The sequence below is a fragment of the Galendromus occidentalis genome, unplaced genomic scaffold, assembly GCF_000255335.2.
Source record: "Galendromus occidentalis unplaced genomic scaffold, Mocc_1.1 scf7180000077527, whole genome shotgun sequence".
Classification (NCBI taxonomy): domain Eukaryota; kingdom Metazoa; phylum Arthropoda; class Arachnida; order Mesostigmata; family Phytoseiidae; genus Galendromus; species Galendromus occidentalis.
Genome location: NW_003805515.1, coordinates 456,561 through 476,233, shown reverse-complemented (window position 1 = coordinate 476,233; position 19,673 = coordinate 456,561). Strand labels below are relative to the sequence as shown.

Here is a 19,673-nt window from a genome sequence, read left to right as displayed (position 1 = left end):
TCTTCGGTCGCCATCGATGTACATTCCTGGCTAGGCTGGATCCATCGTGGAACCGGGAATCCGCGATATTCACTCATAAGTCACAACCGAGTGAGCTTGCGACCTATACCTCGTTCGAACTCACGGTCGAATCCACGATTCGATGTTTCTCTCCAGCGTCCTCTCTTAAACTGGAATCCGACGACGCGACGGTCGATCGAGTGCCTCGCGCGTGCGTGATTTCTCGTGCGAATGAGCTCTACATTAAGCAGAAGTCCTCGATCACCGATTCCGCTGTCGATGTCTCGCTACTCGATATTGGAAGCGTTGATGATGAGTTCTTAAGTTTGTTCTTAAGTCTCATTTCTTGCTCGGACAAGGCACTCAGATTCGGCACGACAAACGGACAATCTGCAGTCAGGACCGTGACTTTTCGATGCCCGGGGCGAAAAACTCCGACTCCAGCCAGAACCCCGATTTTTTTCCATATTTTCCGGACTGATCCTTTTCTTATCTGCGACACCCGGAACTTCTACGATCTGCATTGATCCAGTGGGCTGAAAATTCCCGACAAATAAAACCTTTTAGCCCTTCTTTGGGCAAGTTTGATCCCCCTGGGAGCTGGATGCTCGGGGCCAGTTTCCCCGAGAAAGCTTCATCGAGGAACTGCGGCCGGTTAATCAGGATCTGCAGGACATTCGTGGCATCACGGGCGATGCAGCGGCCAGCATGAAATATCTGGGGGGGCTGCTCCAAGCTGGAGTTGGCTTTTCCACCCTATCATACCACCATAAGTGCGACGCACCCGCCTGACACCTTGCGGTGCCAGACGCTCTGAACAGCACCGCCGTCGATCCTGACGTTTGCTGTATCGATGAACATATCGGCTACAGAATACGCCTCTCACACGCACGGCTTGGAAATTCGAGAAGAGCCTGCGGAATCAAGGACTGGGGACGACGATCAAAGCGTGTTCGAAAATTATAGGGCAGGGACTTGCAAGAGTCCGAAGAGCATGCCTCTCGCTCCGCAGAAGATGTCGCGTGGCATTGAGCGTACCACGGAGCGAGGGTGGTTTTCTTAAACTGCGTCAACCGCTGGAACGGTGCTTTCGCAATACGAGAAAATTGGGGGACGAGACCGGACGGTGGAAAAATGTATGCGAGAAGATGAATTTCCGCTCACACCCTCTGACGAGGCGATCGTGCAAGAAATGATGACAGCACTACACTTCGTCGAGGGAGGGAACTGACAAGATGATCTAGGCCCGCGATTCTCAAACTTTTTTCTCCCTTCTGCCTCTTGGGGAGCGCTCGCGTCTCCCCCGAGGGTCATCGAATATCTGAGAATATAGAGTTTCGACCGAGACATGGCACAGTGCCGTTTTATCCATACATACGGCTCCATCCTTCAATTGTACAATGATTATTAGCTAGGAGTCTAGGAGTACAGTAGCAATGAGCTTGGTGGGCTTTCTGAAACTTGAAATCAGGTCGGTCGGGAACTCTCGGAACTTTGAGCGTCTCCCCTAGATTTCTCCCGCGTCTCCCTCAGGAGACGCGTCCCCCTAGTTTGAGAAATGCTGATCTAGGCCCTTAATGCCGCTTTACTGGACGCGGAATACTTCTCGAAGGTGGAAACCACGGACCAGGTCGTGAAATTCGGCTGTGAAATTCATCTCGCTCATGTCATTGGTACAAATATCGAAAGGCTGCTCTCATCCCAGCTTATGCTGGTAGGGGCTGGAGAGAGTGACGCGTCCGTATAAAGCGAAAAACCAAATTCGTTCCAACCGCAGCAGAGTTAGCTAGCGACAGAAATTACAGTCAATGCTCGATTTAGTGTACACCGAGGGGGGACGAAATAAACTTTGACTAAGTTTGGTGGACACTCGAGCTCATAACTAGTGAGTAAAAGGTCGCGCGATTCCGCCAGAAAACATGCATACACATACGGCATTTGACATTTTTTCTAAAGGAAATTGAAGAAAATTCCATAGTGAACGCGCAGTTTCGCATGCGCTGTGATCCTTCCGTGATGCTCTCAGACTCCGAGAGTATCTGACTTAGCATCACAGGACGTCCTTTATTCTCTTCTACGGTAATCCGTTAATTTATCCCATCATCTCAGTGATTGTGCACTGGTTCGGCATGGTGGCCGCGCGCCGGTTCTCTCCCGCTCAACAGCTCCAGCCGTCACCGTCCAAAGAGGAACTGGGTGCACCCCTGTCTTGAGACTCATCGAGCGGGGCAAACAGAATATCGGGAGCGTCAAAAGTCTTTCCGCAGTGTATATCAATATTCATGAACACAGTTTCCATCTTCGATGAGCCTGTTAGCCGATCACCCGCGACCCCCGTCCCTGGGGGTGAAAATTGGTGAGACTGGCAATCGGAAGAGCGAGTCCCACGCTAAAGCTCGATAGTATCGCCAATGTGGAAACGGGAGATGGCGAATCCAAGTCATCGCCGCGTTCTCATGATATTCATGATTCATCCGTTTTCTCTCTTCAAGCTTCTTGTTCTCCTAATGATATTCATCTCACATGGACCATCTCACGGATGATTAAGCCTCATAATTAGCACCCCATATTTAATGCCTACATCACTCCAGGTGCTATCCGGCTATCACTGGAAATTTTCAGGAGCTAGAATTGAGCTTGAAGCTAACGACCGAGCTCAATCCGTGAAACCCGGGTCGCTACATCGGTACCGGACTCAGCCCAGCGTTTGTTTCCATCGGACATGTGCAGCGAGACTGAAACGTGAGTGGAGAGTAGCAGAGACTGGATTGCGGTGCTCGAACAGTTCAACTTTTGAGATGATTTCTCTCATGAGGGGGCAGGAAGTGAATTCGGCGAAGCTCATCGATGACTTATGTTATGATCGATGACTTCTTCCTGATTTCGGAGCGGATGATGCTCATACAGACGGGTCGAGAGATGGGGGGAGCTTCATTCATCGATTTGACGATGCTGGGGCTCACTTCCGGATAGATATCGTGCTCTGAGTATCGCTCGACGTCATGAAAAGAGAGGAGGGTCCCTCCCCGCCCGCACGTCCTCGAATTCTAGAGTCAAGACCACATTGCCTCTTTCGTACACCCCACCAACGATGAGCCGAAACCTTGTTGTTGCTGTTCAAGTCGAATCTGGAGGCCACCGATGTCACCCGACCGAGCTCCCCGCTTTTCGCGCGGTCCGCGGCATGTTCCCAACTGTGGGCTGACCCTTCGTTTTATCACTCAGCTTCCGAACGCCGAACATCGAATTGGAGTCTCTACGGCTGAGCTCCGATTCATGCAACATCCGAAACGGATCCGGCCCCGACGGAGTTCAGCCTACGGAAGGTCACGCACGTATTTTCGCCAGGAATCGTTTCTTGTTTCTCAAGCAGATAATTAGCAACGACAGCAAGAAACGATTCGCCCTCGGTGTCGTGTTGTCGACTGCAGTGATGACATCAATTACTTTCAAGCTGCGGATGAGCTAGCGGTGCTATATTGTTCAAGGTGTTGATCGCCTGTATCACTCACTAGATGTCCGCTTTTTCTAATTTTCGACTTAATCGTTCGTCTGGACAAGGTCAGCTCTAATCGCAACGACAGCAATTGATGATTACTTCCTTCAATAGCATACCGCTTTTTCGAGAGGTGGCACACACCCTGCATCGACAGGATGACGCTCCACGTTCTCAAGGAATGAATGGCGTATATCAGGAGCTTGGCGATTGTCGCAAAGAGTCAAGATCGTGGCCCGAGTTCAAGCTTTGACTTGACTGAATCTATTGGTCAAGACTAGGCTTTGCGAACGCGGTTGCAATAATAACCGCAATTGCGGTTTTTCTTCAACATGGGACTCTTTGGTGGACAGCGGATAACCGCAGTAAATTACCGCGGTTTTTCATGAGATTTGCGGTTTTTTGCAAAGCCTAGTCGAGCCTCATAGATTCTGATTGGAGCGGTTTAGACTGGTCGACGTGGGTCAGCGCTTCGAGACTTGCACTGCGTAATGTACCCATGGGAATCGTCTGAGTAATCATCTCTTAAAACTTTACGAGAAACTCCTGAGTGATCGGCCGCATGGTCGCAGCTCATCTTGTCAGATTTCTCTTAAATTTTATGGCACCTCTCAGACGGCCAATGACTGACGATGGACGTCAAGATATGCAATGACGCGTGCGACCAATCTTCACGTCCAAGTTTTCCCAAAATTGATCGTTCATCGTCTTGAGAAAGGTCCTTGATAAGAGTAGCTCGAGGATGCATCGAGTTTTCTGTCGCGGGCCTCGGTTTCGCTCCACTGTCTGAGCCCTGCCTTGTCCTGTAATACGATTCTTCATCGTCTCCGTCTGTCCTCTAAGTCCTGAACATTCCAAGAAACTAAATTGTGAAGGAATCCCAGGTGACATCTCTCCATTCTCGATGCCTAGGTGGTCGACTTTGTTGGAGAGCGTGTCTGAGCCCGAGCCCTGGAGCAAAGTAGACTAGAAGTAGTCGAATCAGGGTCCTGAGTCATATCGGGTCGCCTATCATCCGTTCCGATCGAGCTATTCATTCTATGCTCCCTGCAGCCCGCATCGCTCAGGATTTCTCGGCCTGATAGCTCGCTCAAGCCAACCGTTCATAGCCTGGAAGTTCTTCTACAGCATTCGGATCAGTAGATCGACTTCACAGGACTAGACTGGTCGCGGGCTTCGACCCTGCGCTCCTCGTGAGATAGGGCCGATGTTTCTCATGATCAGTTCCGCTGTTTCGATGGAACCGAGTCGGGTCCGTCGCTGGTCGCTGGACCCGGCGCCGATTTCCGTCGATGTCGAGATGGCCTCCGTCATTTCGCCTGATGTCGGGCGGATTCGGACCACCTCAGGAACGACAAGGTGGAGACGCTCAAGACGGTCAAGACACCTCTCCGCTGACTGATGCAAGATCAGCCCCTTGCTCCTGCGCGCCTAGCTTTTCAGTATAGCACAGATTACTTAAAATAAAATATCACATGATACTGTTTCTCTACCTGCAGGGAATGCCTTTAAGCGGCAGGCCGCTCGGAGTATCAGCGTGAGCAGGATGGGGGAAGAAGGGACGGACTTCTCATCGAAGGATTGTATGAGCTCGGTCGATTTAATCGGAATCCACTTCGAGATCGAGCGATTCATCATAATAATCGTAATCTGAGAGGAACCGAGTCGAAGATCTAGCAGGACCTTCAGCTGGAAGTGCCTTCACCGTCTGAAAAGGCGGAGGTTTGCGAGGGATGACCCCCGGCTCCGGAGAGATCCCGTCGTAAGGAGTTCCCGATGCCGAAGAAGCTGACCATCGCGGTGAGTGCAATCCCGTTGCTACACTGCAGTGTCTCGGGGAGCTCCCGCACTCGAGGCTCCCCGGGATTCGGTGACTCTCGCAGAAAATTCCGGACTGCGGATCATCCTCGAATTCACCTTTAGCTTTTCAAGAGAAAATTGTAGTCATCAAGTCACACGTGTTTAATTTCAAGCTGAACCATCTGAATGAAATCATTTCTCATTCTTTCTCCTCAATGGCTCTGCTGAGTTGCCATTCTCTCATGACTGGACATGACGGACTTCACGATTCTGAGGCGCGTTCCCGACCGTCTACGCATTATTGTTGCTTGTTGGGTGATTAATGAGAATGAGAACTCCGATCCGAGCTCGAGCGATCGTAGGAATCAATCCGATCGGGACAGACGGCTTTCGGATTCTCGGGATCTTCGCTCAATCACTGGCTTCGGCGCGGGACAGGACGAACTTCGGTCCCCAGACATTCTTGGCGTTGACAAGCCTCTCCCCAGTGCCGTTAACGATGGAGCGCGCCCTCTCTGCCGCGTGTGGTAGGAGCTAAATATTCGAGCGCGCTGCACAGTGCTTTAGGCTCCCCGGGGCCTTCTTTGGAGCACCTTCGGGATCGCCAGTCTAAGCTCTTCGCTGTCGTCTCATCTTGACGGGGGCAAAACTAGCGTTGACTCTTCCTGTTCTTGTACTCCATTCTTGCGCTACCTATTCCATCCCTCTCTCAGAGAGAAGCACGCAACTCTTTCTTCGTCACTGTGGACTCTTCAGACGGGCTGGCTCGCGATCCCTTTTATTCTTTTCAAGCGGACTCAACAATCTGAGTCGCTAACTCCAGCGATGCGTCCTAGTTTGGAATTTTCGGTGAAACCAGACATCGTCTACTGGACCGGTGGCCGCATCACGACGGTGACTCTGACTGTGCTCGGTTGTATGGTGCAGACCGCATCGTATTCAGTGTTGGCTCCTTTCTACCCAAGCGTTGCGAGGAGTAAGGGCAACGATGCGACTCAGATCGGGATCGTGTTCTCGGTTTATGCATTTGTGGGATTCATCAGCAGCCCCTTCATCGGTAGAATGGTGAGTTCTCTTGAGGAGCCTGCGGATACCCCCTACCCCCTTCCCGGATCGATGGGGTGCCTGATACTCGAGTTGTTTCAACGCTTGCACACGTCGTACATCGAACGAGACCTCGCGCGTTCTGATGATAAGTTTTTGAAGATGTGACCGAAAGAGATGAAGCACTCGATGAGCTCCCATGATAGAACGGCCTTGACTCGAGCGAACCCTCTCCCCTCGTCATGAGATCATGGATTCAAAAAGGATCCGGATGCACTGTTCCGAAGACCATCCGGTGGAATTGAAGAGGGACCATCATTTATTTCAGCAGTTATCGATTAGCGGGGTAAAGATATCAGAATAATGTAAATTGTCGCACAGAGAATGTTGACAACCACGAGGAAGACCATCACATTGAGTATCGAGGTATTGATTCCGGGACACGTAGAGAAGAACACACAGCAACGGTCTCTCGGCTGCGTCTGATTCAACAATTCGCCCTGGAAAAGCATGGTCTTCCGCGAAAGCGGCAGGTGTTTCTCGTTCGTGCGGTATCACAACATCGTTATCGGCGGAGCTTCCGGAACCTATTCCGTCCATTCGAATCGTGAATCTATGAAACATCCTTAGAGTTTCTCACGCTTGATTGGAGCGCTGACTCCGCCCATCTGGAGCCGCGAGACCTTGACTTCGCCTCGAAGGCGCTACTCGATTGCCACTGTACCGCCAATGGCGTGCGATTTTCTATTCGGCCTGTCTTCAATCGAATCCTGTTCGCTTCGGAGGATATCAAAAGTTCGGACTGCCTCCGCTCTCGATCGACTCGCGGCTGCTTTCCGAAATCCCGTCGGGGGTGCGGCTTGGACAAGAGGCGCTGCGACATATCATGCAGCCTTCCCCACTCGAAACCTGCGAGTTGCGACAGTTTGACTGACGTTTTCTAACAGGCTTTCAGGAAGCACTAATTGACTCACTTCATCCGGGGCTCACCGAATCCGTGGAATAAAATTAACTTTGAGGGGGAAGAATGGATTTGGACTAGAGGGATTTTCTCGACGGCGAAAATAAAGGCTCGTTCCTCTTTGCAGCTTTCCTCCGGAATTACTGTCAAGTCCGTCATGTTGCTCGGCCTCGCCTTAGATGGCCTGTTCCTCACCCTGATGGCCTTCCTGTCGGCGATTGAGTCCTCGATGCTTTTTTTCGTTGCATCCCTAGTGATCCGTTTTGTCGAAGCCATCGGATTCTCTATGTGTCTCACATCGTACTACACTCTGATATCCGCTCAGTTCCCGGACAAATTACAGATCATGGTGGTAAGCGATCATTCTGAGAAGAGTATCCTAGCTCAGGACTACGGAAACTCAGGATTGGAACATTTCGAGCGGATAGAGCTCGAAGACTTTTCGTTGGGATTTTCTATTTTCTTAAAGTTTTGTTACGTTCAAAATCTCCGGAGACGTTTGACGAGGTTTCCCGATTACGTGGGATGGTCTCTCTCGCTCCGCGTTGTGCTACGATAACAGTCCGCGATGATTGAACAATGAATGAAATGATCCGAGATGACTCAAAGTATCTGTCCACACATTTCAGCCGCTGATAGAGACAGTTTTCGGATTTGGAATCATGATTGGACCCGCGGTGGGCGGTCTGCTCTATAGCGTGAGTGATTTTCCTAAGCTGATATCCCGATTGTTGTTGCAGATGATGTTCCCATCGATGGTTGTCGGCTCTCTGTGGTATTGTAGTAGCAAGAGTTTATCGCGGCTCTTAAACCATTGACAAACGATGTCATGGACGCATTGTCGAGTACTTTGCCGATGATTAGTTCCTGCTCCATGCTTTTATCATGGGAATGCATAGCTTCTTCCCCCGACGTCGGCTCACGAGAACTTTTCGCCTCGAGTCGCCTTTCTGACATCCATCGGCATCATCTGCCGACAAGATTTATGTACATAGTATCGAGTGATTATCGAAGCGAGAGCGTTTCCCAATAGAACGTTTCATTCCAGATTGGGGGCTATCGTCTACCCTTCCTGGTGTTCGGAACAAGCAGTCTGCTTTTCGCTGCCCTGACTTTGATCCTGCTTCCGGATGAAGGGAAGACGGGAATAACTTTTGACGACGCACTCGACGAAGAGAAGCAGCCGCCGAAATTGAAAATCAGAACCCTTCTGAAAGACCACCGAATCGTGCTCGATCTTATCGCTGTGATAGTTTGCTGCCTAATAATAGGATTCAACACTTCTACGCTGGCCCTGTGGATCGAGCGATTCGATCTTTCCATATCCATGAGCTCTCTGATCTTCCTCACGTACGGGATAGTGTACGGCACTTCAAGCTTCATCAATGGACTCATCTCGGAACGATTGGTAAATGTTCCGAGACCGCTGCGGCGGATTATCCGAGATGCGTTCGATTCTAGGATAGATTTTGGTGAGGAGCTCTCCCGAACCTCACACCGATCATTTCAGGAGGACTGCAGGATCCTGGTTCTGATTGGGGGAGTAATTTTTTGTTCCGGAATCTCGCTCCTTGGCCCTCTGCCTTTCTTCCCGATTGAATCGTGAGTACAGAGATGCGCGAGGAGTACTTTGTAATCCCCGGGGGACTTCGATTTAGATTCTCGCTCTCGTTCAAGCTCGCCATGGCTCATAATTCTCGGCCAAGTCCTCATGGGGATCGGTAATGGGGCCATCTACAACCTCAGCTATGTTCACGCTCTGAAATACGTCATGTGAGTTAAGTCCGCCGAAGAAGAATGCCAGCTGTATCTTGACCATACTTCCTCACTCAATTTATATATCGAGTTTGGGAGCATAGCGACGAGAATTCGCGATGAAAAGTGTGTCTTTCCAGAGCCCGCATGAAGTATGCTCCGAATCCCGCGACATATGCTCTCGTAGCATGCCTGTTTTCCACAGGCTTCTTCTTCGGAGCATTCATGGGTCCGATCCTGGGAGGAGTTCTGTTCGATACGGTCGGGTACCGGTTTGCCAGTCTCTTCGTCTTCTCGCTTGTCGTGATTCCGGTGAGCGGTGCATTTGTCGATATCTGACCTCGCTGTCCCGTAGATAGGTGATTCAAACTCGTAATATTCCTTCGAGACGATGAGAGCATCAAGAATGTCCATTAAGGATGCGTTATCTGTGTTTCAGATGCTCCCCATGTATCCCTTAGTGATTCGAGATCACGTTCGTAAAGTCGCACAGAGCTCTCCAGATCCCGCAATCTCAAGAGGCTAACCATATTCAAAGAGAAGATTTCTCAATCATGACTGTATACATGTACATAAGACACCACCATATAAAGTTAGGTTCACTTGATTCATTTAACATTCCATAAATATATGCATCAGACTTCCTCGAGTTTCGTTTCCGGAACTTTTTTCTTCAGAAACCGAGATTGTTATTGTTTTGTAGAGTCTCGTAGTTTTTTGTTGAGCATTGCTGGTCTATCTTGTGGTCCGCCGGATTTGGAGCCAGCTCGTAATTACAAATAGCGATTTCCTGTCGATGTGCCTGGAAAATTGGAAACATCGAACTTTATGCATCTGATTCCCTCCCGTGCGATCAGAGAATCCCCACGCATATCGAGGAATCGCTGACGGCGAGATGGACACCCGTATGTCTCGATCAGAGTTCATGAATTCCGGGAGGCTATTGCAGGATTTCTATCGAGTCGCACCTCTGTGAATTCGCCCTTGAGTCCGATGTACACGATTTTCGTGTTTTCAGCTCCGAAGCTTTTCGGGAAGTGCAGCGTCAAATGATGAACACTAGCGAATTTGACGACTCTGGAAGGAGGAATAAAGTTTGATCGGTTTCTCCTCGATATCTAGAGTAGTGACAGATGTTCTCCTACGATAAGGGGTCAGGAACCGGAGTGTTCATCAAGGAAGTCGTACTTCGTTGGGTACTCGAGCGTTCCATCGAGGTCCTTGTTCAACTCGAACTCTTGGTCTGGTTCGACTGTCACATCGTCGAAAGACATATTTGGTCGATTTTTGTACATTCTCAATGCTGACGGATGGGTGTCACCTTCTCCTCCCACAATTATGATGCCTTTGAGCTTCACGTTTCCGGTGAAAGGTATAGAAAATAGGAGCTCCTCGTCGCAATCCGATTCGACCACCTGCAAGAACAAGATCCTCATGAGACCGGCCACTGTCAGACTTAGCTCTCGGATCGACCAAGGAGCATACGAAGAGCGATTGATGATTATTATGAACGACAGGATCGATGCAGAAACTTATTTTTATTACAAATCGAGTACGAATTCATATAGATAGATTTTGATAATTCGTGACAGAATATCCGTGAGAAAATACGGATCACGCAGCCCGCCCTTTCGCCTTTTCTTTGCCCGATTTCGGCTTGAAGCCCGGATAGCTTGGATATTCGAGGATTGCTTGATGGAGGGGGTTTTTCAGAAAAGTGGGCTTCTTGCTTTTCAGGCCATCCGGCAGCTGGTCCCGAACCAGCTCAATCGCTCCTTCGGCCGTGAGATCTTTGAACACATCCTGAGAAATGCTCTTCAGCAAGATGAACTCGTTCTGAACGGAGACCGCGATCTTAAGGGGGAAATCCTCATCGAGTGTCGGCCATTTCTGTTCCATTACTCCTTTCTTGTCGAATCCAATGTATCTGACTTTTTCGAGAAACCCTGTCCAGAGCTCAGACGCGAAGTGCGGACAGAAGGGTGCTAATGCGATAAGTAGATCGCCCATGGCACGTTCATGCTGAGGTCCAAAATAGAAATCTGGTCCGTGGACGCCACTGCGGAGCGCTTTGGTGAATGTTTGCATCGACCTCAGAACGAGGTGGTATTGCTGTCCGTAATCCATATAGAAGTTCAGCTTATGAACGAAGCTGTTGCGGGCGTCCCTGATCACTTCCTCGTGTTTCTCATCGATACGCTCAGGAGTCATGTCCCTCGATTTCCGGAAAGTGTCGACGGTCATCCACAGTTTACTCTGCCACCCGACTATGCCATCGAACATCGGACTCGGCCATTTGTAGGGAGCCGTCGGTCCGAACCCCGCGAGTATGAACAAGCGAGTAGTGTCGATGCCATGCTGAGCCGTCAGATCTTGCGGGACGATCCCGTTGTGTTTCGATTTGGACATTTTGTCCCATCTCACTTCGACATCTTCTCCTGTGGCGATCTGTTTCGGATTCTTCGGATCACTCAGATCAACTTCGTTCTTCGGCAGGAACTTTCCGGTGGATCTCACGCTGAAGGTCTCGTTCAGAACCATGCCTTGAACGATCATCTTCTTGAATGGCTCCACGAATTTTTCGTTGCCGAGTCCGAGCTCTTTGTGCATGAAGTAGGCCATGAATCGCGCGTAGTACAAATGCATGACGGCGTGTTCTGCTCCACCAATGTAGAAATCCACCGGCAGCATTTTCTTAACGATCGAGCCGTCTGCGATGCATTCGCTATTCTTCGGATCGAGGTACCGCATGTAGTACCAAGAGCTGTCAACGAAAGTGTCCATCGTGTCTGCGTCTCTTTTCGCTGGGCAGCCGCATTTCGGGCAATCGGCACAGAGCCATTCGGAGGCTTCCGAGAGTTTTACTCCTTGAGCCAGCTCGGGCAACCTGACCGGAAGGTCCTCTTCAGGCACGGCCTGTGGTCCGCAAGCGGGGCAATGTATGACGGGTATCGGAGTACCCCAGTACCTTTGGCGGGATATCAACCAGTCTCGGAGGGTTCGGCTGCATTTATGACCGCCGAAACCCTTCATTCTCGCGTACTCAAGGATTTTCTCGCGCGCGTCTCCCTTGGGTCCATTGAATTCGCCGGAATTTACGACGACGTCCCCGCTTGATACTGTATGAAATTCGATTCCTTTATTTCTTGCGAACTCTGCTTCACCTTCGGAACCGCAAGGGATGCCCAAGAAGCTCCGAGTAGACTTCGGGATGGGGAACGATTCATCGTCGACGAAAATTCGCAGAGGCTTCCCATTCACTGGGTTCACGGCTTCAGCCTCCTGTGTTTTGAGACTTTCAGCGAGCTCATGGTCTTGCGACAGGAGTATGAAAGCAGCTCCGCAGAGCCATTCGGCTCGATCGGTCCAAACCTCGATTTCTCTCAGAGGAGTCTGGGATCTCAACTCGAATCTGAACGAAACGCCCTCATTCACATCGCCTATCCAGCCCTTTTGCCTGCCGCTGATCTCATCCCAACCTTCGAGATTATCGAGACCGCGGTACAAATCCTCCGTATACTCGGTCGCTTTGATGAACCACTGATTCAGGAGTTTCTTCTGCACTACGGCACCTGAACGCCAACTTCTGCCTCGAGCGTCAACTTGCTCGTCGGCTACCGTCGTTTTGTCAACGGGATCCCAGTTCACGACGGCTTCCTTCCGGTAGACTAGTCCTTTCTCGAATAACTTCACGAACAAGTATTGCGTCCATTTATAGTAAGACGGGTCACAGGTGGAAATCTCGCGATTCCAATCGAAGCAGAAATTGAAATCTTTGAGTTGTCTCTTCATGCTACTGATGTTATTTTCCGTCCAGGTCCTCGGGTTTTCCCCCCTCTCTATTGCAGCATTCTCAGCTGGGAGACCAAAACTGTCCCATCCGATGGGGAAGAGCACATTCTTACCCCGCATGCTGAGGTATCTTGCCAGAACGTCTCCGATGGTGTACACTCGTATGTGTCCCAGATGTAGATTTCCTGACGGATACGGAAACATGGCAAGCACATAAGCATCATCCCCGCCGGGTCTTGAGATATCGTTGACTTTATCTTTCCAGTAGCTTTCCACATCGTGCTTCACATCGCTCGTGAGATCTGACTTCCAAACACCGGCTCGGTGGTGCAGAGTTCGCGCGAGCCAGCTCGGCCTGCGAGAGAAGCCGAGTATCGTGCTAAACATTCCGGCAGTGGTCGAAATCGTTCATGGATCACTAGGTCTCCGAGGCGTAGGATCGATCCCTCGCATTTCAGAGATCGGAGTTGGGGAATACGGGGCAAGATTTCCTCCGTTCCAAATCATCTGATCCACTGAGCCTCATGTCCGGAGAGATCTACTGCACAACACGAATGGAAGCATTTCCAAGCGATTCGGCCGCAAAACAGTTTTCTCAAACCACAACAAACCAGCGGATCGCCGATGATCGCTGGTTCCTCATGCGAACTCTCGGCCGGGGGCATGGTTGAGATCGGTGGAAAAGCAGTAGAGTATGAAGAGTTGGGGCTGAAGGAAGTCTGTCGACTATACTCGTCTCAAAACTCCGATCACTCATCAGAAAAAAAAATTTTGACTCTCTTCTTGAGCTTACTTACTCTGCTGAAATCAAGTCTCTCATCCCACGGTTTGAACACCGTCTTACCGCTGCCCTCCGCGGCCTCGTTCAAGCACTGAACATTGTCAAGATCGATTTTCGTATACAAAGTGTACTGAACGCCGAGTTCTGGGCCGACGTGGGCATCGTCTCCTCCGTGATCGTGGTGCTGGTGAGCACAATGTCCTCCGTCCGACATCTCTACCTGCACGCCGCGATCTGTGATTCGCTCAAGTCCGAAACCTGGACAATTCGAATTTTGCAGTCGAGGAATACCATAGACTAGAGTGCTGGAGGAAGATGACTAGTTGAGAAACACAATCGAAGACGACGTGTTTGGTGAGGGCGCTGTCATCATATTATTATAGGTACATACGCTGGCGGCGGCGGGACGACGACGACTGGTGGCTACTGCTGTGGCGGTAGCCGGCTGTGCTTCTGCTACACGGTGCGGCCAGCACCACCCGACTGTCTTGTGTGGTGCGCTCGCAGCAGCTGCTCGGACCTTAATTCTTTTGCGTGCGGCGGCTTACCAACTCCGTGTCAAACGGGTGTCTAGAACGCTGCGAGACATCGTTCGGGAAACTCCTGAGAATCCCACGTCCAGGTGAGCGACGACAGTCGATCCGGTACTATGGATGGACTCTCGCGCGCATTCGCCCTGAGAGACACACCGAGTATGTTCCCACGTGGAACCAGATGAGCAACAGCTGGAGCACGAGATAACTCGTTTTCTCGGAGACGAAGTCTAGATATCGGGAGCTCTGCGTGAATCGAAGTTCCGGTAGCACTTCGCAGTTTCTGATTGTTCGGACCTCGAAGGAGCGAAAAAACGTAATATTCTGATGACAGCAGAAATTCGGAAAACCGGCTCCTGGTGATGATATTCGATTGACTGAGTGAGTGAGAATCGATAGGCTCTCCGCGGTCTCAGAACTCGAATGGAGTTTGTCGAAATCCTCTCGCTCCCGTGTAGACTGGAGCCCGGAACCCCATCCTAAGCTGTTGACAGCAAGACAGTCTCTCACATTCCACGAATATGGATCAGTAGATCGCGTCGATATTCATCTAAAAGACCAGGAACTTGTTCCAGAGGGAAAATGGCGGAGCGTAAAGGCACCTTCAAGGTGCGGGAGCTGCAACGGATGGAACTCGAGGTTCAGAAGATTTGGGAAGAACAGAAGATTTTCGAAGAAGATGCCCCGGGTCCCAAGGATCCGAAGCCGCCCAAGTTCTTCGTCACGTTTCCCTACCCGTATGCGAATGGCAGACTTCACCTCGGGCACACTTTCACCCTCGGTAAATGCGAGTTTGCCGTCGGTTATCAAAGACTCAAGGTGAGGAGCAATTAAGATATTGCCTGGATTAGGGGCGCACATTCCTCCATTTCAAAGGGTTCCTCCCCTTAATCATGCACCCCATTCATTCCGACGCCTTCTACGATCCATATCTGTTCCAATCTCAGGGGAAGAAGTGTCTGTATCCGTTCGGATTCCATTGCACAGGCATGCCAATCAAGGCATGTGCCGACAAGTTGGCCCGAGAAATCGAAATGTTCGGGAACCCACCGGATTTCCCTGAGGTCGACGAAGACGCAGCTCTAGGAGACGCCCCGCAAGTGAGCGCCTCGTCCAGGAGGAGCATCAAATATTTCCGAAGCATCCCATGCTTGGCGAATGAGCCACGGGTCTTAAACTATCGAAAGCAATTGAAATGTAGATCGATCCTCATTGTTCAGGTTAAGTCCATCGAGGACCAGCTCAAGTCGAAGGCGAAAGGTAAGAAGAGTAAGGCCGTAGCCAAGGCTGGCACGGCAAAGTATCAATGGCAGATAATGCAGAGCATCGGAGTACCAGACGAAGAAATCGCGAAGTTCGCGGACGCCAAACACTGGTAAGAGTTCTTCTTCGGAAGATGGAGCGCGTTGGAATGAGCAAATTTGGACACCTTATGGAAAGGAATTCTTCCTTGACAGGCTCGGTTATTTCCCTCCGGCGGTTCAGAGCGATCTCAGGAGATTGGGGCTCCGTGTGGATTGGAGGCGATCAATGATCACGACCGATGCCAACCCGTACTACGACTCGTTCGTCCGATGGCAATTCATCAGACTGAAGGAGAAGAATCGAATCAAGTTCGGAAAAAGGTGCGGAAAGTAGACTGGCAATGCGGATCTCGCTCAATCATACCTCTCTTAGACTTGAATTCGTTGCCTCCTGAGCTGCTGAAGGAACCACCATGTTATCCGCACCAGGTACACCATATTTTCGCCGAAGACAAATCAACCGTGCATGGACCATGATCGTCAAAGTGGTGAAGGTGTCGGACCTCAGGAGTACACCCTCGTGAAAATGAAAGTCCAGAAGCCATATCCGAAATCATTGAAGAAGCTCGAGGGTAGGTCACCGGCTTCCATCGAAAACCATCTGTGCCTTCCAATCTCCGTGTAACCTATTCTGAGAAGTTCTCCGTTCAAGGACGTGACGTGTTCCTCGTTGCTGCCACTCTCAGGCCCGAAACGATGTATGGACAAACTAATTGCTGGATCTCACCCGAAATTGAGTATGTAGCTCATGAACTACAGAACGGCGAAGTTTTCGTCTCGACACATCGTGCCGCTCACAATATGAGCTACCAAGGCTTCTGCAAACTCAACGGTCAGGTTGACGTCTTGTTGAAAATTAGAGGCACCGATCTGATGGGTGTCGCCCTAACGGCTCCTCTCACGTCGTACAAAACAATCTACACCTTGCCCATGCTCACCATCAAAGACGATAAGGGAACGGGTGTCGTCACCAGCGTCCCGAGCGATTCGCCGGACGATTTCGCCGCTTTGAGAGATCTCAAAAACAAGGCGCCTCTGAGAGAGAAATACGGTATCAGAGACGAGATGGTCCTTCCTTTCGAACCGATCCCCATCATCGAAGTGCCAGGCTTCGGAAATCTTTCGGCAGTCAAGGCTTGCGAGGATTTGAAAATCCAGAGTCAAAACGACCGTGAAAAACTCGAAGAAGCCAAGGCGATGGTGAGCAGTGTCTCCTTATGGAAAATAGTCTGAGGGAATAACCCCCCGTCCGGAGGAGGATCACGAAGGTTTATCGGGGGAATTAAGGGGAAGTATGTTTCCCGTAGGTTTACCTCAAAGGATTTTACGATGGAGTTCTCTTGGTCGGGGATCATAAAGGCAGCAAGATCCAGGACGTGAAGAAAGATATCCAGGCCTTCCTTGTCGACAGCAAGCAGGCTGTGAACTATAAGGAGCCCGAGAAGAAAGTTGTTGCGCGATCCGGCGAGGAGTGCGTCGTGGCGCTCTGTGATCAATGGTATTTGGACTACGGTAAGCGGAAGCTCCCCATCCGAAGTCAGTCGGAGGGACTCGCGGCCAGCTCGGGATTTCCATCACTCGCATGATTCGTTCCGAGCATAAGCTATTCTTATTTGCTGTCTCATCGAAGGGGAATTATTACTTATGGACGGAGACTCCCGATTTCAGGCGACAAGTCGTGGAAGGAACTAGCGAAGAAGAACCTCGCAATGGCGGAATGCTTCTCCGACGAAGTTCGCAAGAATTTCGAGGCCTCGTTCGATTGGCTGCAGGAACACGCATGTTCCCGAACATATGGCCTGGGAACGAATCTTCCCTGGGACGAGAGCTGGCTCATCGAATCCTTATCGGACTCGACGATCTACATGGCTTATTATACGGTGTGTCATCTGCTCCAAGGAGGCGATATGACAGGTCGACAAGGGAAAAGCCCGCTGGGCATCAAGGCCAGTGACATGACGTTGGAGGTTTGGGATTATATATTCTTCAAGAAGGCGCCCTTCCCGAAATCGACAAAAATTCCGAAGAGATCCCTGGAGAAGCTCAAGCAGGAGTTCGAATATTGGTATCCTTTGGACGTCCGAGTGTCGGGGAAGGATCTCGTCCCGAACCATCTGACCTACGCCATGTTCAACCATACGGCGATGTGGGACGAAGAACCCGACAAGTGGATCCGAGGTATCCGAGCGAATGGACTCTTGCTCCTGAATAGCGAGAAGATGTCGAAGTCCACGGGGAACTTCATGACACTCATGGAATCTATCGAGAAGTTCAGTGCGGACGGGACGCGATTCACTCTCGCGGACGCCGGCGACAGTATCGAGGACGCCAACTTCGTCGAAAGCACCGCGGACGCGGGAATCCTCCGTTTGTTCACGTTCGTCGAATGGGTCAAAGAAATGTTGAAAACGAAAGACGAGCTGAGAACGGGCCCTCGGAACACGTTCGCCGACAAGGCATTCGACAATCGCATGAATTTCCTCGTCACGGAGAGTGCCAAGAGCTACGAAACCTTTTTGTTCAAAGAAGCTCTCAAAAGTGGATTCTTCGAATTCCAAGCCGCTCGGGACGATTATCGCGAGCTTTGCTTACTGAACGGTATGCACAGAGACCTGGTGATGAAGTTCATCGAGACTCAGCTGATCGTTCTATCCCCCATATGTCCTCACGTAGCGGACTATGTCTGGATGATGCTCCTGGGTAAGAAAGAGAGCATCATGCGCGCGACTTGGCCGAGGACCGAACAAGTTGACGAGACCCTCTTGAAGTCATTGGAGTACCTCCGAGACACCAGCCATGAGTTCCGAGTTAGGCTGAAAACCTACATAGCGAGTCTCTCGAAAAGCGACAAGAAAAATCGGCAACCCCCGAACACCGCCAATTTGCCGAAGCTTCTAGTGGCTACAATCTATGTCGCTAGGAGCTATCCCCAGTGGCAGAGCATAATCCTCTCAACGATGAGCGACCTCCACCAACGACACCGAGGCCTCCCTACGAATAAAGTCATTTCTGAAAACCTCACCAACAAACCCGAGTTGAAGAAATACATGAAGAAAGTTATGCCCTTCGCCCAAATGATGCGAGAGAAGGTCGACAAGCTGGGAGCTCAAGCGCTGAAGCAGAGTGTTGATTTCAACGAAATCGACATCCTCACGGAGAACTCCGCGTACCTCTCCAACACATTGGACGTCGTGGGGCTGACCATTAGATACAACGACGGGGCTGACGAGAAAATCAAAGAAGAGTGCTGTCCGGGTGCTCCTCATATTGTGTTCCAGCCGGCTAGCTTCGTCACTCTGAAAGCCGTCTGCCCCCAAGCGCACAACGGGCTCTTCGGGGTGAGCATCCCTCTAGTTGCCGGTGATACTATCACGAGCCTCGAAGATAAAATTCGGAAAACAAGTCGCCTGATCAAAGAGGGTCACAAGGTGAGTAAGCTCCGCAAAACTCATGATGGTGTGTAATTTGGATACAATAACGATCGAGAAACGAATGATCACAACTGGAACATTACTCTGAAAGGCATCTCAATCGTTCTCCAGATAAATTTGTATCGCTTCGATGATCCGCTCATGGGACCGAGAAGAATTCCTGTCCTCGGTAAGTTACTCGACGGAAAAACCCTGATTCCCGAGAGTGCATCGTTGACCGTGGACGTCGATAACGAGAATATCACCGTCACGGATAACGGGAGGACGTTCGATCTTGGGGGGCGAATTCTGTACATGGTTGAGGAATAAAGAATCGCGCGCGATTTTCTCTCTCAGTGACTCACGGTGCATTACTGGAATGAGGGAGAATTTCCCTAGGGCTCTGAAGGTATAGGGCGGAGGGCACAGGTTGAGGCGATCAAAATCCGAGATGCTCGTTGTATTATTGAGGGCCTTCACCGTTTTCGAGTCCATGCCAACAATTAGTCGAGCAACCGGTCCTCCTGGGTATCTCTGTGCAATCAGCTCAGGGAATCAGTGAATGTCCGACCCCCGTCATGGTTTGGTCCTCACCGTGAGGCTCGTTTACGCACTTCGCTGTTGCACCTCTTCGCACATTCGCTTGGTCGGGAGTGCCTCCTCCTCTGCGATCGGGCTAGATCGAAAGTCCGCCGTGAGTCGCGTCCGAGTGGAGGTGACTTCCAATTATTTGGCCTTGGTGCATCACGCAGCGAGGCAGAGGAATACGCAGGAGACGATGTTCGAAGCCGTGATCG

General features: G+C 50.7%; 3 protein-coding genes across 3 annotated transcripts; 2 read left to right on the top strand and 1 right to left on the bottom strand.

Annotated features, from left to right (window-relative positions):
* The first annotated feature begins 6,104 nt into the window (after positions 1-6,104).
* Positions 6,105-9,692, top strand: LOC100905156 (MFS-type transporter SLC18B1). The gene is made up of 8 exons (XM_029112795.1): positions 6,105-6,361; positions 7,429-7,653; positions 7,931-7,999; positions 8,350-8,709; positions 8,779-8,903; positions 8,979-9,074; positions 9,197-9,368; positions 9,496-9,692. Exons 1-8 carry the CDS (start codon positions 6,122-6,124, stop codon positions 9,580-9,582), a joined length of 1,374 nt encoding a protein of 457 aa, XP_028968628.1. The 5' UTR covers positions 6,105-6,121; the 3' UTR covers positions 9,583-9,692.
* LOC100905016 (PITH domain-containing protein 1) lies at positions 9,645-13,987 on the bottom strand. The gene is made up of 4 exons (XM_018641281.1): positions 13,646-13,987; positions 10,245-10,471; positions 10,025-10,133; positions 9,645-9,858 (listed from the first exon to the last, which is right to left on the bottom strand). Exons 1-4 carry the CDS (start codon positions 13,841-13,843, stop codon positions 9,730-9,732), a joined length of 663 nt encoding a protein of 220 aa, XP_018496797.1. The 5' UTR covers positions 13,844-13,987; the 3' UTR covers positions 9,645-9,729.
* Positions 13,988-14,082: 95 nt separating this feature from the next.
* LeuRS (Leucyl-tRNA synthetase) lies at positions 14,083-19,236 on the top strand. Its single transcript, XM_029112765.1, has 10 exons — positions 14,083-14,251; positions 14,738-14,981; positions 15,110-15,262; positions 15,383-15,537; positions 15,620-15,787; positions 15,896-16,038; positions 16,119-16,666; positions 16,774-16,978; positions 17,135-18,894; positions 19,009-19,236. Exons 2-10 carry the CDS (start codon positions 14,745-14,747, stop codon positions 19,204-19,206), a joined length of 3,567 nt encoding a protein of 1,188 aa, XP_028968598.1. The 5' UTR covers positions 14,083-14,251; positions 14,738-14,744; the 3' UTR covers positions 19,207-19,236.
* Positions 19,237-19,673: the final 437 nt, after the last annotated feature.